Here is a 16,385-nt window from a genome sequence, read left to right as displayed (position 1 = left end):
AGAAGAGAGTCAGTGGCATTGGCAAGGCCAATGCTGCCAGCAGCCCCGACCCCAGCGTGCATCCCCCATCCCCGGTGCGCAGCCCCCATCCCTGGTGTGCACCCCCCATCCCCAAGGCACCGGGGCTGGCACCGCGCAGCACCGGTGCTTACCGGGGCCCTGGGAACAAAGGGGTTGGAAGAATCAGTCAATTTTTCCCCTCAACTTGATCTCATCTTTTCCTCCGACGCCCCCACAGCTGGAGGCGGGATGGCTGTGGAGAAGCAAGTCAGGCAGGGAAAAGCTGGACGATGGCAGCGAGAGGCAGGGCGGGCACCCGCACGTCCCCACGCCACAGCCGGGCTTATTCGGCGCTGACCGAAAAAACTAATGAGGAGGCCTGACCCCAGCAGGTGCTCCAGGCGCACCGGCTCTTTCATGGTGTCCCCGGGGTTAATACACACGGGGGAAAATAGAGGAACAAAGCAAAAACCCATTTCAGAGCACATCAACCTTTATGTATATTTTTTTTCCTAGATTTATAGGAAAGAGGCATCTTATCTCCGTTGGAGCCAGGCCACCGGAGGCTTGGGCGCTGACAAAGAATTGCTGCAATTGAAGCGCGTGCCAGAAAAGGGGGGGAAATATAATAAAAAAAGCTTTCCGTCCTGGAGAGCAAATGCTTTGCAATTTCACATGCCCCCTCGACACTTGATGCACGACGCGACTGCACACGCTGACCCCAAACCACTTCCAGGCTGGCGTTTGAAAACTCCTGTCTCTGGAAGGACGCCTCCACCCAGCCGCAGCTCAGGGAGGGGAAACTGAGGCACGGAGCACCCAGGGCATGTGCAACGTGGGGGAAAGGCAGGCAGGGCTGAGCAAACGAACCACTGAGCAGGGCTGGGGCAAAGCTGGGCTTGGCCGGCATCAGGGGGGGATGCTGCCAAGGACCCTCCTCCAGATGAGGAGTCCCAGTCACCTAAAGCCCCCTGTGCCAGCAGCTCGGGTGGAGTTCCTCCAAACTCGGCTGCTCCTACAAATGTTTTAAATGGTGGTAAACTGGTATTTCCACACCAAACCTGGCTGGTGAGAGCTGGAGCTCTGGGCATCCCTGGGCGGCAGAGCCCTGCCTGCACCCATCCACCGCCCTGCTCGTGCTCCCTCTCCTGTTAAAGCACAACTCTTCTCCTGCTCACTTTTCCTCCCTTCTCCTTTCCAGTGTGGGAGAAAAGGACAAATTAGAAAGCAAGTTAGAAAACGAACAAACAAAAAAGACCGAAAGCAATTGCTTTAAAAAAATGTTAAGCTTCTTAAAGGGAAAATTAATTTCTCTGCAGAAGAAGATTTCATTTCAAATTTTTAAAGATGCGCAATGATCTTTTTTAGTGAGAACTTCCAATGATCTTTTTTAGTGAGAACTTCCTCTTTTTTTTTTTTTTTTTTTTTTCCCTCCAATAAATAGCAACACCCGATCACTGTCAGTGCCTGAGGGTGGCCTGCCCAGCTGCCAGCATCCCTGCCACCCTCTCCACACCAGGGCTCCCCCCTTGCCTCACCCCAAACCGTGGGGCCACAGCCGAATCCCAGGAATACAGACATAAGAACCCCAGCACACGCTCCAGTAAAACTACCTCAGGTTCCCATTTTTTCTCATTTTTGCCCCTTTCCCTTGTTTTAAACAAGAGGCGCTGGCAGGCGTGCCTGCCCCTTTCCCCCCGTGCGCACACATGCACAAATTACACGGGCTGCGGATTTCAATTTTACATCGTCTGGCCTTTCCTAGCCCTGATCACACTTATTAACTAGACGAACCTGCAAGAGATGATGAAAAACTTTGAGTTCAAAAGGAAAGATGTGGGGGGGCGGGAGGGGAAAAATACTGGAAAGTATTAAAAACTCTTTACTAAACATTGGAAGTCAAAGTCAGGTAGTTTCCAATTTTCCGAGCCAACTATGAAAACCCCTATTAAATAAAATAACTAAATAGAAATAAAAGTGACATTTGGCTTGCATTCCATCATTACGGTGCGAGTCTGTCCTCTTTTTATTCTCTCTCCTAAAAGCACAGTTCAAATGACAAATAGTTTGTTGCAGTGTATCAATGCCTTCTATTTATCCCTCCCCGCAGGGGGGCTAGTCCTGCAATGTCATCTTTAAAGGGGAGAGAGGGAAAAAAAAAGGGGAGGAAAAAAAAAAGGGGAAAAAAAAAAAAAAAAGGAAGAGTGTGTGGAAAGGGAGAGAGGGAGGGGGAAAGAAAGAAGCAAGAAAAACGGGGCAAGAAGAGAAGAAATTGGAAGCAAATGGTCCATGAAGTAAACCATGATGCAGAGCTATCGATGCCGCAAATGGTTTATTCATCCGGCTGATATTGTTGTGCCCGGGACTGAATGAACTCTTTCAGAGTGCCATATGAAGTTAAAGCAAGTAAATTTCTATCTTTCTCCGCATTAGCTGCCTCATTGCCCTTCAATCGGGCCTCACAGAGGCAGAAAATAGCTCAACCATCTGCTTTCAAATCCCTGCGTTTGGCAGGTCCTGGGGGTTTGGGGAGGGGAGCCCGCCGTGCCTGGCACCCCGGACCCTGCCGTGGCCACCCCGGTGCCCAGCACTGCTTTCAGCGCCGGGAAAAGGGACGGTGGTGACACCACACTGCGGGAAGCCACCTCCCGGCGCTGGCAGAGGGAGAGGTGCCGGAGCAGAGGATGCTCGGGGATGGGGTCAGGGCACTGCTTGGCCCCATTCTCCGAGCTGGCTTTGGGAAGGAAGCGGGCTTGGCAGAGCCTCAGGACCAGGGGTCTTCCCCAGGAGGAGAGGCACTGGGTGCGGCAGGGTGGGTCAGGATGGGTGCACCGGGAAGGGTCAGCCCCTCGCTAGCTCCAGTTCGAGGCATGAAACCCCATCCCTGTGCCAACTGCTCTTCTGGAGGAGAAGACCCCCTGAGGGCCTGGCTTTGCAAAGCCCAACCTGCAGACACCCCTCCTGGGGACTCCGATGGGGGAGCGGGACCTCCTCTCCACCTTCCTCTTCCTCACGCCCCTGCCCGAGGCACGCGCCAGCCCAGCCGCGGTGAGCCGGCTGCGGGCGCTGAGCTCCAGCCCGCTCCTCTCCCTCTCCGCCTGCCTCCCCCTCCTCTCCCCGGATTGTCTAATTAGCGCTGATGGATAGTTTAAGTAGCCACCGTCGTGACCCGCTGGAGCATGAACAGTGCAGGCAGGGGCCAGCGGGCACCGGACCACCAGCGCTATCGAGGGCAAGCAGGGCCGGCCCCGCACCTCCCCGAGCGATGTGCCACGTCCAGCAGCAGCACATGGCCACAGCACCCACCACGCTGGGCTCCTGACCCCATCAGCAGGGAGCCGAGGGTCCCGTGGGTGCACTCAGGGTCTCCAAACAAGGGGAGGTTTTACCCCGTTTCCCCCCCCCCAGAGTGGGAATGGGAAAGCGAGGAGGGTTGGCCGAGCTGCAGGCAATGGCCAGGAGACCCGAGCTGCAGGGGCCAGCCCAGACCCCTGCCACCCACCACCAGCCCCCGCTCTCCCACCCGCGCCTCATCCTCTAATTGCTCCTTTATTGAAGCTCCATGACATTGGCCCCTCCAGTGTCACCCTGAAACGGTCCCTTCCCCTATTCACGCTGGCAGCAATTAACGTGCCAGGAGAGGCGGAGGAGCCGGGGCCTGCCCGACACACACGGCCCGCCGTGAAATTTCCAATTAGGCTGCAAATACACGAGACGGCCTCAGCCCTGTGGCTGCCATGCTGGCCGGGTGGCTGTGATTGATTACCTTGGGGTTCTCCAGGATCCCGGCTTCGTAGCTACAGCAGGCAGGGAAGGAGAGAGAAGTCACTGCAGCACCTGCAACCTGCAACCCCAAAACCCACCAGGACAACCCACCACCCTCCACCCCCCAAGGATGGGCGTAAATGCACGTTATGGATCGCCAGGGGCTTTTAGCAGCAGCCCTGCAAGGAACGCCAGGCTTAGGAGAGTCCAGGAGGTGAGTGCTGCCATGTGTGACGTGGGTGACTGGGCAGAAAGGGAGGCTGGAGGTTTTGGGGTCACCCTTGGCCAGCACATGGTACGGCAGCCTGGGACTCTGGAGGCGAGAAGGGCTGTCCTGGCCACGCAGAATGGGGGGATAGGGGCCCCAGGCGCTGGGTCCTCCCCCCACAGGAGCTCCCCCCCTGCCCAGCCTCTCACCTGATGTGCATGAGGTTTTCATCCATGCTCCAGGGTGTCTGAGGCGTCACGGGTACCGGGATCCCATGTTTCTGCCGAGAGAAGGGGAACGAGGGTGAGCCAGCCTGCAGGGAGGGCCAGCCTCCGCCAGCACCGGCTTCTGCCGGGATCAGCCCCAAAAGCACAAAGGCACAACCCCGGGCCACCGGCAATGCAGCATGGAGCAAGGTGCACATCAGTGTCCCTGACCCTGGGCAACACCAGCTCCCACCGCAAGGGCCACCTCGATGAGGACATCAAGGACATGGTGTGGCTGGGAGAATGACCGCCCCAGCTGAGAAGGAGCCCCAGAGCACCCACCAACCCAAGCGATGGAGACCACCAGCACGGACATTGTGTGCTTTTTCTAGGTCCAGGTCCAGGATGGTGCATTCCCCAAGCTGGGCTCCTCAGCAGGGGGAGGTGACACAGAAGTCCCCAAAGCCACAGGACGCTCTGCAGCCTAGACAGGACTGATGCTCTGCCATGGGGGGACAGCACACGGGTCCCCACAGCCTCGTGCAAATGCGTGGTGATGCAGGCACCCAGCACACAGGTGCCAGGCGTTCCCCCCAGCCCAGCACCCCGAGCGCACCATGACCGGGGACACACGGCCCCATGCCGGCTGCCTCCCCAGCACAGCGCACAGCACCAAGCCCAGCTCCCTAACAAGGTCACCGGCGTGCTCAATTATCCGCTGACATTTCAATGGGGGAAATTGCCTGTGAAGATGAGGTGAATACGGGGGGGAATTAGCGGGAGAGGCGACGCTGGGTGAGCTAAGAACTGGAGCCAGCAGGGACGTCACCCACCCTGCCAGCATGCTGAGCCACGATGTCCCAGCTGCGGGATGGCCACGGTGAGCCAGGAGTGGAGGTGGTGGTGGCAGCTCTGAGTTCCTGCTGTGCCTTGGTGTGTCCGTACAGCTCGTAGGTCAACAGGCAGCTCTGGCATTTCAGTGTCACCATGGCAGGGACATCAGCCAAGGGCTCAGACAGGAACTGAGGGGCAGGGCCTGAGCAGAGGTTCCTTGTTTGCAGGGAAGGAAATGCTTGTAGTTGTAAAATCATGGCCATCAACCCATCACCTGAGATGGGAGCAAGGTTCTGAGATACCTCCTATGGCTGCAGAGGGACTATCTCAGCTCTGTCCCCGTGGGGACATTGCCCCAGGCTCGTGGGTCCTGGTTTGCTGGTCCCACGTCATACTGCCAGTGTGGGACCCCCAGGACCCCCATCCCAGGCTTTGGAGGTGGGCGCTGGGCAGCCTTCGTCTCCTCGACCCAGGCCCCTCTGCGGGGGTGCTGTCCTGCCCACAGCCCCTGCCCACGGGGGAGAGCAGGCAGAGCACATCAACGCTTCACAGGGGCTTCAAAACACAGTCTTGGGTTTGCTGGGAGGGCAAAACACTGCCGGCTGGGTGCAAGTGCTGGGGAGTGCCTGGCTTCTCTGGAAAAGAGTGAGAAGATGCCTCTCCCTGTCCCATCCCTCAGACAGATGAAGCTGCAGGTGCCCCGCAACCCCCCAAAGCCCCCCCCCCAAATAACACCAGGGGAGACTGAGGGCTGGGGGATAGACTTCAGCCCTGCCTGGGGTCAGACCACGCTCCCATTGGCACCTGCCCCCTCGTCCTCAACCCAGTGCCCTCGTGGATGTTGGCAGAGGACATTTCACCTTAGTTAATTAAAGCCAAGCAATTAATGCTGAGGGCTGTTTATCCAAGGAGCTGCACTCAGCCGCGAGGGGCTGCGGGAGGCTGTGCCCTACGATGGGCTCTCCCTGTGCCATCTCACCTGCCACCTATAAACGCATCTTTCACAGCCAAACACCCGCTGATCCTGAGCCACGAGCCCCAGCTGATTTATTTCTGCAGCCAGCCCTCTCCTCCCTCTGCCTCCTCTGGCACCTCGGGAAGCCCATGCTCCCCAGCCCACCCTTGCCCCACGCAACCGATTCCAAGGGGATCCTCCAAGTCTGGACCCACATACCAACATCTGCCAAGCCCAGGCAGCTTTGGCCAGGGCCAAACATGCTGAGACCGAAGAGAAACCTTTTGAGGGCACAGCCCTGACAAGCTCTGTCCCACCTGGCTCTGCCTGCGGTGGTGGTTCATCCTAGAGCAGCATCCAGGAGAGTTCCACCTTGCTCATTAAGGTGTTTCAGCCCCGGCTGGTTGTGGGGATGAAGCGGCTACTGGAGCAGGGCTGCTGGAGCAAGGCTGGCTCCAGCCCTGGGCAGCAAATTTGTGGCAAGGGCTACGCCATGTGCTGCAGTGACATGGATTCCCAGCTTCCCTGGCACCAACGGAGCCCCAGATATCATCGCGTTATAACTCCCCAAGTGCTGAGGCAAGCACATCCAGGCACTGAAAAGACCTGGCCACACATCTCCCTCTTCTGAGCGTGAAAATGAAGGGAAAACCCCCTTTTTTTTCAAACATTGAACATAAACAGAGACCTAGAGCTACTACAAACCCTCAACCCCCAACCCTTCCTCTTCGAATGGGGCCCCAGTCCATTTCATTTCCCTTTCCCCCTCCTTCCAAACAAACAAAAAAAGAAAACCCCAAACAAAAACCCCAAACCCGAAACACATGTTCCATTTTCCATATAATAAAACCGCGGCGCTCTTAATAACTGCCCTATTTGACAATTTGTTTGGCAACATATGGAAAGCTCTCGTAAACTCGCCCCTTCATAATACAACAGCAGATGGCAAACACAATCCTCAACACGCTGCTCTCCACAGCCCTAATGGGCTCGGAGGGCTCCTCACCCCACGCTGCATCCCTCCGGCTCGGCACCTCGCCTTCCCAGAGATTACCCAGGCAGCCTCGACGGCAGCTATTTAAAAACTGAAGCAATTTTCTGGTTTATGCACAGAGCTGCCTTTTCCCTTTTGATTGATTGAGCCGAGTTGTCTAGCATTTCCATGAAGTCGCTAAAAAAGAAAGGTACCCTGGTGGGCATGTAAAAGCCTGATGCAAAACTTCTAATATGTTTTATTGCAACTTGTACTTCAAAAAGGAAGGGACAACAAAGGCAAACGTATTTGCTTTGTCTGTTACGTGAGTCAGGAAGCTGGGACCCATTTCCTTGGAAAGCGGGTTACCATTAATAGCCAGGTAATTATGGGGCTTTTAGAAAGGAAGGAGAAAAAAATATAGAGGGGGGGAAAACCGACCAGAAGGCTCCAGCGTGGTGCTGGAGGGATGCTGTGCAGGGCTTGCTACTGTCACCTGCCAAGCCACGTTGAGCATCCCGCAGCCACCCCGAGCATCCCGTGGCTACCCCATGCCGGCTCCTACCTTGGCATAGTCCATCAGCTCACGGCGCCCAGGGAAGCGCTGGTAAAACTCGGGCAGCCTCCACGGCGCAATGACCTGGCAGGAGGGCAGGAGCATGAGATGAGAAGCCCCTGGTCCCCTTGCAGCCCCTGGTCCCCCTGCGCCCCTCAGCACCCCTCTGGGCTCCCCATGGGAGAGGGCTTGTGGCAGCCCTGGAGAGCCAGACCCATGGGGTGTTGGTCCCCCTGGCTGAAATTTAATCTCCCTGCACAAGGGTGGAGTAACCCAAACCCCTGACCCTAACAAGGCGCTGGATGCAAGGGGGAAATAGGCAGCATCGATTATCCAGCACCTGCCTCGGTGCTCTTTCCTCCATGGCCTCGTAGTGTTTGGGGTGAAAATAGGTCAATTAAGTATCATTACAGCCCCCTCAAATGCCAAAACGTCGCTTCGTGCAGCTGGCAGCTTGTTAAAGTGAGACACGGCCACTCGCATCGGTGTTAAAACAAAATTCCCCACCAGCTGGGGAGGGGGCCAGGAGCTCCTGCTGGGGCCCCAGGGGCAGCCCGGGTGCCTTACCTTGATCTTAGGACACAGGGCATAGCAGGTGAGCTCGAACCGAACCTGATCGTTGCCCTGAAACACGAATGGGAGATGCTGATGGGTCACCCCACACTGGGGTGGACTGGGAGGGGGATGCCCCCCCCCCCCCACTGATGGGGGATGGGGCCTCATCCCTGAACAAGCTCTCCCAGGGCGATGCAGCATCCTTGGGAGAGGAACATGTCCTGGCAGGGCTGCAGGTTTGGATTTGGGGAAAGAAACTGCAAAACTGGTGGGAACTGTTTAAAAAAAAAAAGGAAGGAGCAATAAAAGTGCAGATGACAAAACAGGAGCTCCCAGCTGCACTGCAGCCCCACGGCTTCGTCTGGGGAGCTGGGAGGCTCGGGGACTGCTGGGCACTGGGAGAGCACGTGTGCGGCACTGCACACACGTGTGACCGCACACACATGCAGCTTCTGAGACGCTGCTTGGCCACAGTAGCAACTCCCCTTGCAACACTGGAGATCTCGGGCACAGCAGGCAAGGACCCACTGTTTCCCTGCTCCCAGCTGCTCTCCCTGTGTGGGGACAGGACCAAACCCCCCTCAGCAGAGAGATAGGGGACACATGTCCCAGGGTCTCAGCTTCAGCCAACACAGGACAGCCACTTGTTCTATGTCCACTGGGAAAAGCATCCCAGCCCCTGGCTCGGGAGGCCCTCGGCTGAGCAGGGCGTTTGCAGATCCCTGCGAGAGCCACCAGCCAGGAGCAATGTCCACCTGGTGCTACCCAGGACTTCATAGACTGAGGGTCTCTGTGCAGGAGAAGAGGATCACACCTGTTCTCCCAGTAATGCCACTGGGATGGGATTGCTGGCCATTTTCCCTGCAAAAAGCAAGGCCTGAGGCTGAGAACCCATCTCTCTCCTCAATTCCACCAGCACGGAGGGCAGCGGGAGGGGGTAACGGATGCCAGGACCTGGGCTGGCTCTGTCCCTTGGGGTCACTCCTGCTCTTTCTCCATGGCTGGTTTGAGCCCAAACCCACCTTTCCTGGTGGTCCTGGCAGCTGGGTGTTCAAAGCCCTGATGCAGCCCGTTCACCTGGCTCCAAGGGAGCCTGGCTGACCCCGGGAGAGCTGTGCTCTCCCCTGGGCTAACACGTCTAAAATCTGAGCAGGCAGAAACCCAGATTTGGGTGGGTTTCCCCCACAGGCATCAGAAGACACATGGAAGGAGAGGGCAAGGTAGGGGAGGGAAGACCATGGTGTCCAGGAGGATGCAGCAGCTCGTAATTAAATAGCTCTGAACCTCCCTTTATCTTAATTGGCCCATGCTGACAAGGTCCCGCTAATGAGACCAGGTAGTTGCTAAGGGGTGAGGAGCGAGCCTGGGAGTTATTAGCCCTTCCAAGGGAATAGTGCTAACCAAAGCCTATTTTCCACCAGCATCACGGGGTGTAAATACCCCCTCCCCTCCTCTCGGCCCGGCCCGGAGGATACATTTACGCCTGGGCTGGGAAATCCCCAAGGACTATTACACACAGGCAAGTACATCCACCAAAGCACTCATTTCCCTTACAGGCCCAAAACAAGCCCATCTGCTCGGGCAGGGGGGCACCGCAGATGGCCGCATCTGGGATGCTGTGGCCTCAGCCGGGGATGGGGCTCGAGTTACCTGCAGTGGGTCCCTGCCCGAGCCCGAGGCTTAATGGCCTGGGGAGCAGGGGAGCAGCCAGGGGTGCCCCCATGGCCTGGGGAGCAGGGGAGCAGCCGAGGGTGTCCCCCCTTGTGGCCCAGGGAGCAGCTGGGGGTGCCCCCATGGCCTGGGGAGCAGCCAAGGGTGTCCCCACTCGTGGCCTGGGGAACAGCCGGGGGTGCTCACACAAGCAGGGATGGCTGGTGCTGGTGGTACCCAGGAGTGGTGGGGACATCATCGCATTGGGGGTGCATGACTCCAGGGCACCCTTGAGGGGGGGCTTTCAAGAGGGGATGGGTGAGATGGACAGCGAAGCGGTGTGGGGAGCCCAGCACAGCAGGAACAGGAGTTATTTTGGCCATGAGGTCCCCCCCCGGCTGCCCCTCTGCCCCATTGCCCCGGTGCTGGCATGCCCCTTGGCTGTCTCCCGGCTGGATTCAGCACCCGGCTTCTAGCAGGGTCCTCGGCCATAGCTGTGGGCACCCAAACCCAGCGCCCCCCCAGCCCCTTGCGCTGAGACCCCTCCAGGGGGGCACCTGGCTTCTGCCCCTAAGCCAGGAGGGGCACCTGTGGGATGGGGAGGAGGGGGCACCCGGCAGGTCCTGGGCGCAGGCACAGCACCCACGGCCCCCGAAGGGTGACAGTACCCCCCGCCCCAGGTGTCCCCGCCGCGCCGGGCAGGGCTGCGGGTGCGGGGGGGGGCACGGCTCGCAGGCCCCCAGCCCCCCCGGAGGCGCCCCCCGCCCCGGGCAGGGCTGGCCCCAGCGCCCTTCCCGCGGTCTCTGGCTGCCTCTAGCGGCAAAACGGCCGCCCTGCGGCGGGGGGGACGGGACCGGGGCGGGAGAGGCTGTGATGGGCACGGGGATGGGGACGGGGACAGGGATGGGGATCGGGACGGGGACAGGGACGGGGCCAGGACAGGGACTGTGGGGGGTACAGGGATGGCGACCAGGACAGGGACTGGGACAGGGATTGTGGCGGGTACAGGGATGAGGCCGGGACAGAGGGACTTGTGGTGGGGACAGGGACCAGGACAGGGACTGTGGCCAGTACAGGGATGGGACCAGGACAGGGACTGTGATGGGGACAGGGACTGGGACAGGGATTGTGGCGGGTACAGGGATGGGGCCGGGACAGGGACTGTGATCGGGACAGGGACCAGGACAGGGACTGTGGAGGGGACAGGGATGGGGACCGGGACTGGGATGGGAACCTGGACAGGGATGGGGACCGGAACAGGGATGGGAACCAGGACAGGGATGGGGACCGGAACAGCCGCTCCCTGCCCGGGGTGCCCCACGCCCCAGGCAGTGCTGGCGCAGCCCCAGCCGGCTCCTGGCCCAGGCAGCCCCTGCCCGTTGCAGGTTTTCGAAAGCTGCTGCCAAAAGCAGAGGGTTCAGCTGTGACCTGAGCCTTCCCGACAGGGAGAGGGAACTGAAATTGGGGACAGAAATCCCAGAAGTGAGAAGGAAGTGTTGAAACATGGTTGAGATTTGCACTGCCCCACAGAACACCCACAGAACAGGCTGTGCACCCCTCCTGGCACCCACAGATTGGCCAGTGGACTGACTGGGTCCCCCTGCCGAGCACCCCGTGCCATCCCTGCCCTGGTGCCCCCATCCTCCCTCACCTTGCCCGTGGCGCCATGGGCAACGTACTGGGCTCCCTCCCGCTGGGCGATCTCCACCAGCTTGCGGGCGATGCAGGGCCGTGCCAGCGCCGTGCCCAGCAGGTACCGGTCCTCGTAGAGAGCGTTGGCCTGCACTGCTGGCCAGATGAACTCCTCCACAAACTCCTTGCTGATGTCCTCGAGGCAAACCTGCCGGGATGGAGGGAGCCTTGTGATGGGAGGGTGACTAGGGGGGATCCCACTCCTCTGGGGCTTGGGGGATGGTGCAGCAAAGGGTCCCTTTGCCTCCCCTTTTTTAGATGCTACTAAAAGGCTTTGGTGCAGCACCTCTGGAAAAGGGATTCCTCACTGGCACTGTCCCGTCTCCCTGTGGTGGCCCCAGCCACGGGGTGTGGGAGACCCCAGGGATCAGCCCCATGGCAGGGAGCAGGGGGAGCTCAGACCCCCCTGGGCAGCCAGAGGGAGGGATGCTGCTACCTTCTTGGCCCCCAGTGCCAGTGCTTTCTTTTGTGCTGCCTCAAAATCTTCCTTCTGCCCAATGTTGGCCTGGAAGGGGGAAAAAAACAAGACTTGAGTTTGAAAAGAAACCACAGAACTCCAGTGCAAGCTCAGCCCGGCACAGGGCATCATACAAGGCATGGCAGAGCTCATGCTGGCTAGGCTTGAGGCCACACAGGATGGGCCGGGGGGGGGGGCTGCCCACCCTGGGGCAGCATACCTCGTGCCCATACTGCCTCTGCCAAGCCCCTTAGCTCTGCCCTGATGCACTGCCCTCATTAGTGGAGGGTCATTTGCTGGCAGGGACAGGCTGTGCCTGCAGGGCTGGCAGCTCAGCAGAGCAGCACCCAGCCTGGGAGATGGTTAACCAGTGAAAGCAGGGTCACCACCATGTCTACACACGTGCCAGGACCCCTGTCACCCACCCAGGTTCCCAGACCCATGGCTCAGTGCCCCCTCCACCCTCAGCGCCCAGGGACAGGGTCCACGCAGAGCTCACCAGATAGGTGATGACTTCGTAGCCCTGCTCCTTCAGCCACATCAGGATGCAGGAGGTGTCGAGGCCACCACTGTAGGCGAGGACCACTGTTCCCTTGGGCTGAGCCATGGTGCTGGCAAAGCAAAGGGAAAGGGATTCATGACAGGTCCAGCCCCTGCCCTTACTTGGTGCAGGGATGCTGCAGCCATCAGCTGTGAAACCTCCCCACTGTCCCTGACCTGGCCACAGGCCATCCCAGTCCAGCCGGGTGCTGAGGGCAGCCAGGGATGAGGGTTCCCCCAGGGGTGGGATATCCTGGGCAACACAAATATTATCCAGGTGATGAATAACCAGGAGGCAAGAAGCACAGACCACGTAAATCAAACACTCAGGGCCAGCAGTGGCCTGAGTACACAGAGGAGCACGTGGTGGGGCTGGCGGTGCGGGACAAGCTCCTGGATTAAAACACAAGCTCCCAGCACTGCTCTCGTTCCCCGGCAGTGAGAGCTGCTGCCGTCAGCTGCTGGGTGCTCCCGTGGGGCCAAGGCCACGGGCAGCCCACTGAGCCGGGCTGTGCTCCGCCTGGGGCCGGCTGAGCCCCCTCCTTTGCCGGGGGCGCCAGGCTGGGGGCAGTGAGCAGCAGGCAGTGCAGGGGGGACTCACCACAGCATCAGGAGGGATCATCTGGAGCAAGAGCCCTCCCGGGGCTGCAAGGAGCAGGGGGAGGGCTGGAGGCAGGAGGAAAAGCCAGGGCACCACAGCCACGACGGGCGAGAGCCCTGCCCATGTGCCAGCCAGTGCACACAGCGGCACTGGGTGTCGGAGGGGGCCAGGGCAGCCGTCGGGGCCGCTTTGCTCTCACCTTTGCTCCACACGGCTCTTGCCCTGACAAGCCCGGCACAGCCTGACCCCCCCCCCCCCCCCCCCGCCCCCCGTGAGCACCCTGCAACGCCAGGGGGCAGGGGCTCAGGTGCAGGTTCCCAGCTGCAGTGGAGATGCAGCCAGGTGCCTTGCTCAGGCACAACCTGGCACGTCACAGCCTGGCACCAGGGCCAGCACAGAGGAGCCGCTGCGGCAGACAGGCACAGCCACCCACCAGCTTGGCCCCCAGTGCCTGCCGGTGCTGCTGGGTGAGCAGTCACTGCAGGGCTGGGGTGCTCAGCAACATCCCCCAGAGCCCGGCCCCGCCCCAAGTCTAATTAATGCTTACTGGGCATTTGTCCTAATTATGCTGCCCCGTGTTTCCTGCCAGCATGAAACACCTACATGGGGATTCGGTGCCGTCAGCCAGTCGAGGGTATCGAGGACTCCAGCCAACAACAGGAGGTGGCGAAGGACGTGGCAGCCCAGAGGCAGGGATGGGGGTCCCGCTGCAGGAGGGGGCTCAGGGCTCCCTGCAGCCCCCGGGCCGGGCTGTGAGCCCCAGGGCCTGACCAAGGGGCAATGCCCGCTGACCCTTGGCCGGGAAGGCGGGCAGTGGAGCCGGCCAGATCCTGTCCCAAGCAACTTCCATGCTGCTGCTGCTGCCAAGTCAGCACAATCCTGCTGCTGCTTTTGCAGGCAGGGAAGGCGCCATGCCGAGCGCCCCCAGACTGGCCCACCCGGCACCTTTCGCAGTGGGGTGCGGCTATGCCGGGGTGTGCCAGCATAGTGTGGGGCCAGCATCCCACGGAGCACGGCTCAGAGCCAGCCCAGGCACAGCATCTGGCTGCAGAGCAAAGGGGTCTGCAGCCCTGTGACCACCCTTCGGTGCCCTGAGCCTGCCCGTACCCGCCGGGCTGCCCGTGCCAGCGGTGCCGGCAGCACCCAGGGTTGTGCAAGCGGCGCCGAGCTGGGCCCCTGCCTGGGAGGCTCAGCCGTTCGTTCCCTTCCTCACCCGGCCGTTTACAGGAAGGCAGCCACAGTTCCCGAAAAGGCCCAGCCCAACCATGACGCTGCACCTGCAGCTCCTTGCTGGGCAATTCCCTCTTTTACCCCCATCCCCATCCCCGCTGCAGCCACCAGCATCGCTGGCACGGCTGCCAGCCCGAGTAAGCACCTCTGAGACCGGGCGCATTCGCTTCACAAATGCTTGGCAGCAGGTTAGAGGAGACGCCTCCAACCTCCCTGCTCAGACATGTCCTGCTGCCCACAGGATGCCCGAGGGACCCAGGGACACCTGGCCCTGGGGATGCATCCTGCAACCTAGCAACAGTGTGGGGCCACCGGCACTTCCAGCTCTGGGAACGGGGCTGGTGCCAAGCCCGCCTGCCCAGGAAGGGAGAGCCCTGAAGTTCTGGCGTTGGGTGGTAATAAATCAGCGCAAACAAAGCTCAGCGAAGGGGAACGTGGTGGGACTTTCTCAGCCCTGATTATTATTCCGTAGCAATTTCCGTGAGTTGGGGCAGGGCTCTTACCAGAGCAACTCTGGCTGCGCTGCCTTGCAGGAACACTGTGTGTTTTGTTTTTAAAACCAAGGGAAAAAAAAAACAAAACAGTGGGGTGGGGAATAAAAAACTTGAAACTTTGGGAAGGAAAGGAGTCACCTTTGCCAGCTGGGCTGGAAGAACAGCCTGTGCCCTGGTGAGTGCTGCGTGCGGGCTGGGACGGGGCAGGGTGGGGGCTCCGGCAGCACAGGCATGGGGGGGTGTGCTCACTGGTGCTGGGGCTTGCCTCAGCATCGCTCCTCCGTCTCGCGAGGGTCCCATCCTACCTCCAGCATCTCCAGAGCAGAGCGAGGAGGGCAGGGGTGCTGCCAGCCGAGGTCCCAGCTCCCCTCCCTGGGGGTGGCCCAGGGAGATGGGACTCATTTGGAAGCTCCCCACCGCAGACCCGGGGAGAGGGGGTCGACTGCAGCCTGCACCTCCCAGAGCTGGGAGGGGGCTGGGACCCCCCTGCCCTGCTCCTGCAGGGAGCAGCAAGCCCCTCTCCAGCACCCAGGGATGGGGGACACCCACAGGTGGGTTGAGAAGGGCCAGCCGGGGGCAGAGGACAGGACCCCAAGGCAAAGGGTCCCTTCCCCCCTCGCCACCCCCTCCCGTGCCATGCCCGTACTCACCCGCTGTCCCACTGCCCTCAGCACTCTGGTCCGGTGCCTGGAGCATCCTCCTCCTCCTCCTCCCCCCCTTATAGCTGGGCGTGGGCAGGCGGGGCCGCCGCGGGACTGTCCCCTCCGTGGGCACGGTCCCAGCGAGGGCCAGCCCTCCCCATCGGCCCCCCCGGGACCCCGCTGAGCCCCCTGCCGCGGGGAGCTGAAAGCGGCGGGCAGAGGGGACCCGGTGCCCGCTGCACTGCCACCACCTCCCCCTGGCACAGCAGGAGGAGGTGGAATTTCTGTGGAACTCCCTCAGGAGAAGTGGGAGCATGGGTAGGCAGGGGGGGATGGGGCAGGGGGCTGTGCATGGGGCAAACCCACTTTCCCCCCCCTCACATGTGCCCAGGGCACCCCAGAGCAGCAGCAGAGGTGGCCCTGGGGGACAGGAACGCCAGCCCAAAGGCCAGGGCCTTGGGGACATCCCAGTGCCACCGCACAGAGCCAGCTCCAGCGATGGGACCTGGCTGTGGCACCTGCACCAGGGGCATGGCCACCACAAGAGACACAGCCTGAACGTGGGGATGCGTGGGCTGGGGTCTGCGGGGCCAACGCGCAGGGAAGGATGGAAATGGCTTTCTGGGAACAGCCTTCACCGGCACCATGGGCAGAGAGGCCACAACCTGCTCTTGCTGAGCAAGGGACCTGATGTTGGGGCAGGACTGGACCTTCAGGTGCTGGACATTGGCCCTCTGGCATTGCCACATCCAGACAATCCACCTTCTCCGGTCCAAGGCCACACAGGGAGGTGCCCAAAGCCCTGGGAATTTGGGGCTGCTGCCGGAGCAGCCCCCTCCCACACACTGAAGGACACCACTTTCTTCAGGTGCGGCTGATATTCAGCCACAAAACACCTTTATTTGGAAAAAAAAACATAAATAAGTGTGCACAGAAACCAAGTGGATTAAAATAAAACTAATAATTTAACACAAGGGTATTTCAGTTTAGTACATGTTAATGCCAGGGTGCCCCCCACCCTCCCCAGC

General features: G+C 60.4%; 1 protein-coding gene across 1 annotated transcript in view; it reads right to left on the bottom strand.

Moving 5' to 3' along the window:
• The window catches only part of ASS1 (argininosuccinate synthase 1), a 31,022-nt gene extending 15,535 nt beyond the window's left edge, over positions 1-15,487 (bottom strand). The window contains exons 1-8 of the mRNA XM_080402908.1: positions 15,367-15,487; positions 12,351-12,462; positions 11,831-11,899; positions 11,354-11,542; positions 8,065-8,121; positions 7,507-7,581; positions 4,183-4,253; positions 3,767-3,797 (exon numbers count right to left, since the gene is read on the bottom strand). Coding sequence (XP_080259034.1) covers positions 3,767-3,797; positions 4,183-4,253; positions 7,507-7,581; positions 8,065-8,121; positions 11,354-11,542; positions 11,831-11,899; positions 12,351-12,458 — 600 coding nt within the window. The 5' untranslated portion in view covers positions 12,459-12,462; positions 15,367-15,487. The remainder of the gene's footprint in view (positions 1-3,766; positions 3,798-4,182; positions 4,254-7,506; positions 7,582-8,064; positions 8,122-11,353; positions 11,543-11,830; positions 11,900-12,350; positions 12,463-15,366) is intronic.
• Between the last annotated feature and the right edge of the window lie 898 nt (positions 15,488-16,385).

The sequence above is a fragment of the Falco punctatus genome, assembly GCF_963210335.1.
Source record: "Falco punctatus genome assembly, chromosome: 9".
NCBI classification, from domain to species: Eukaryota; Metazoa; Chordata; class Aves; order Falconiformes; family Falconidae; genus Falco; species Falco punctatus.
This window is presented reverse-complemented; position numbering and strand designations above follow the sequence as displayed.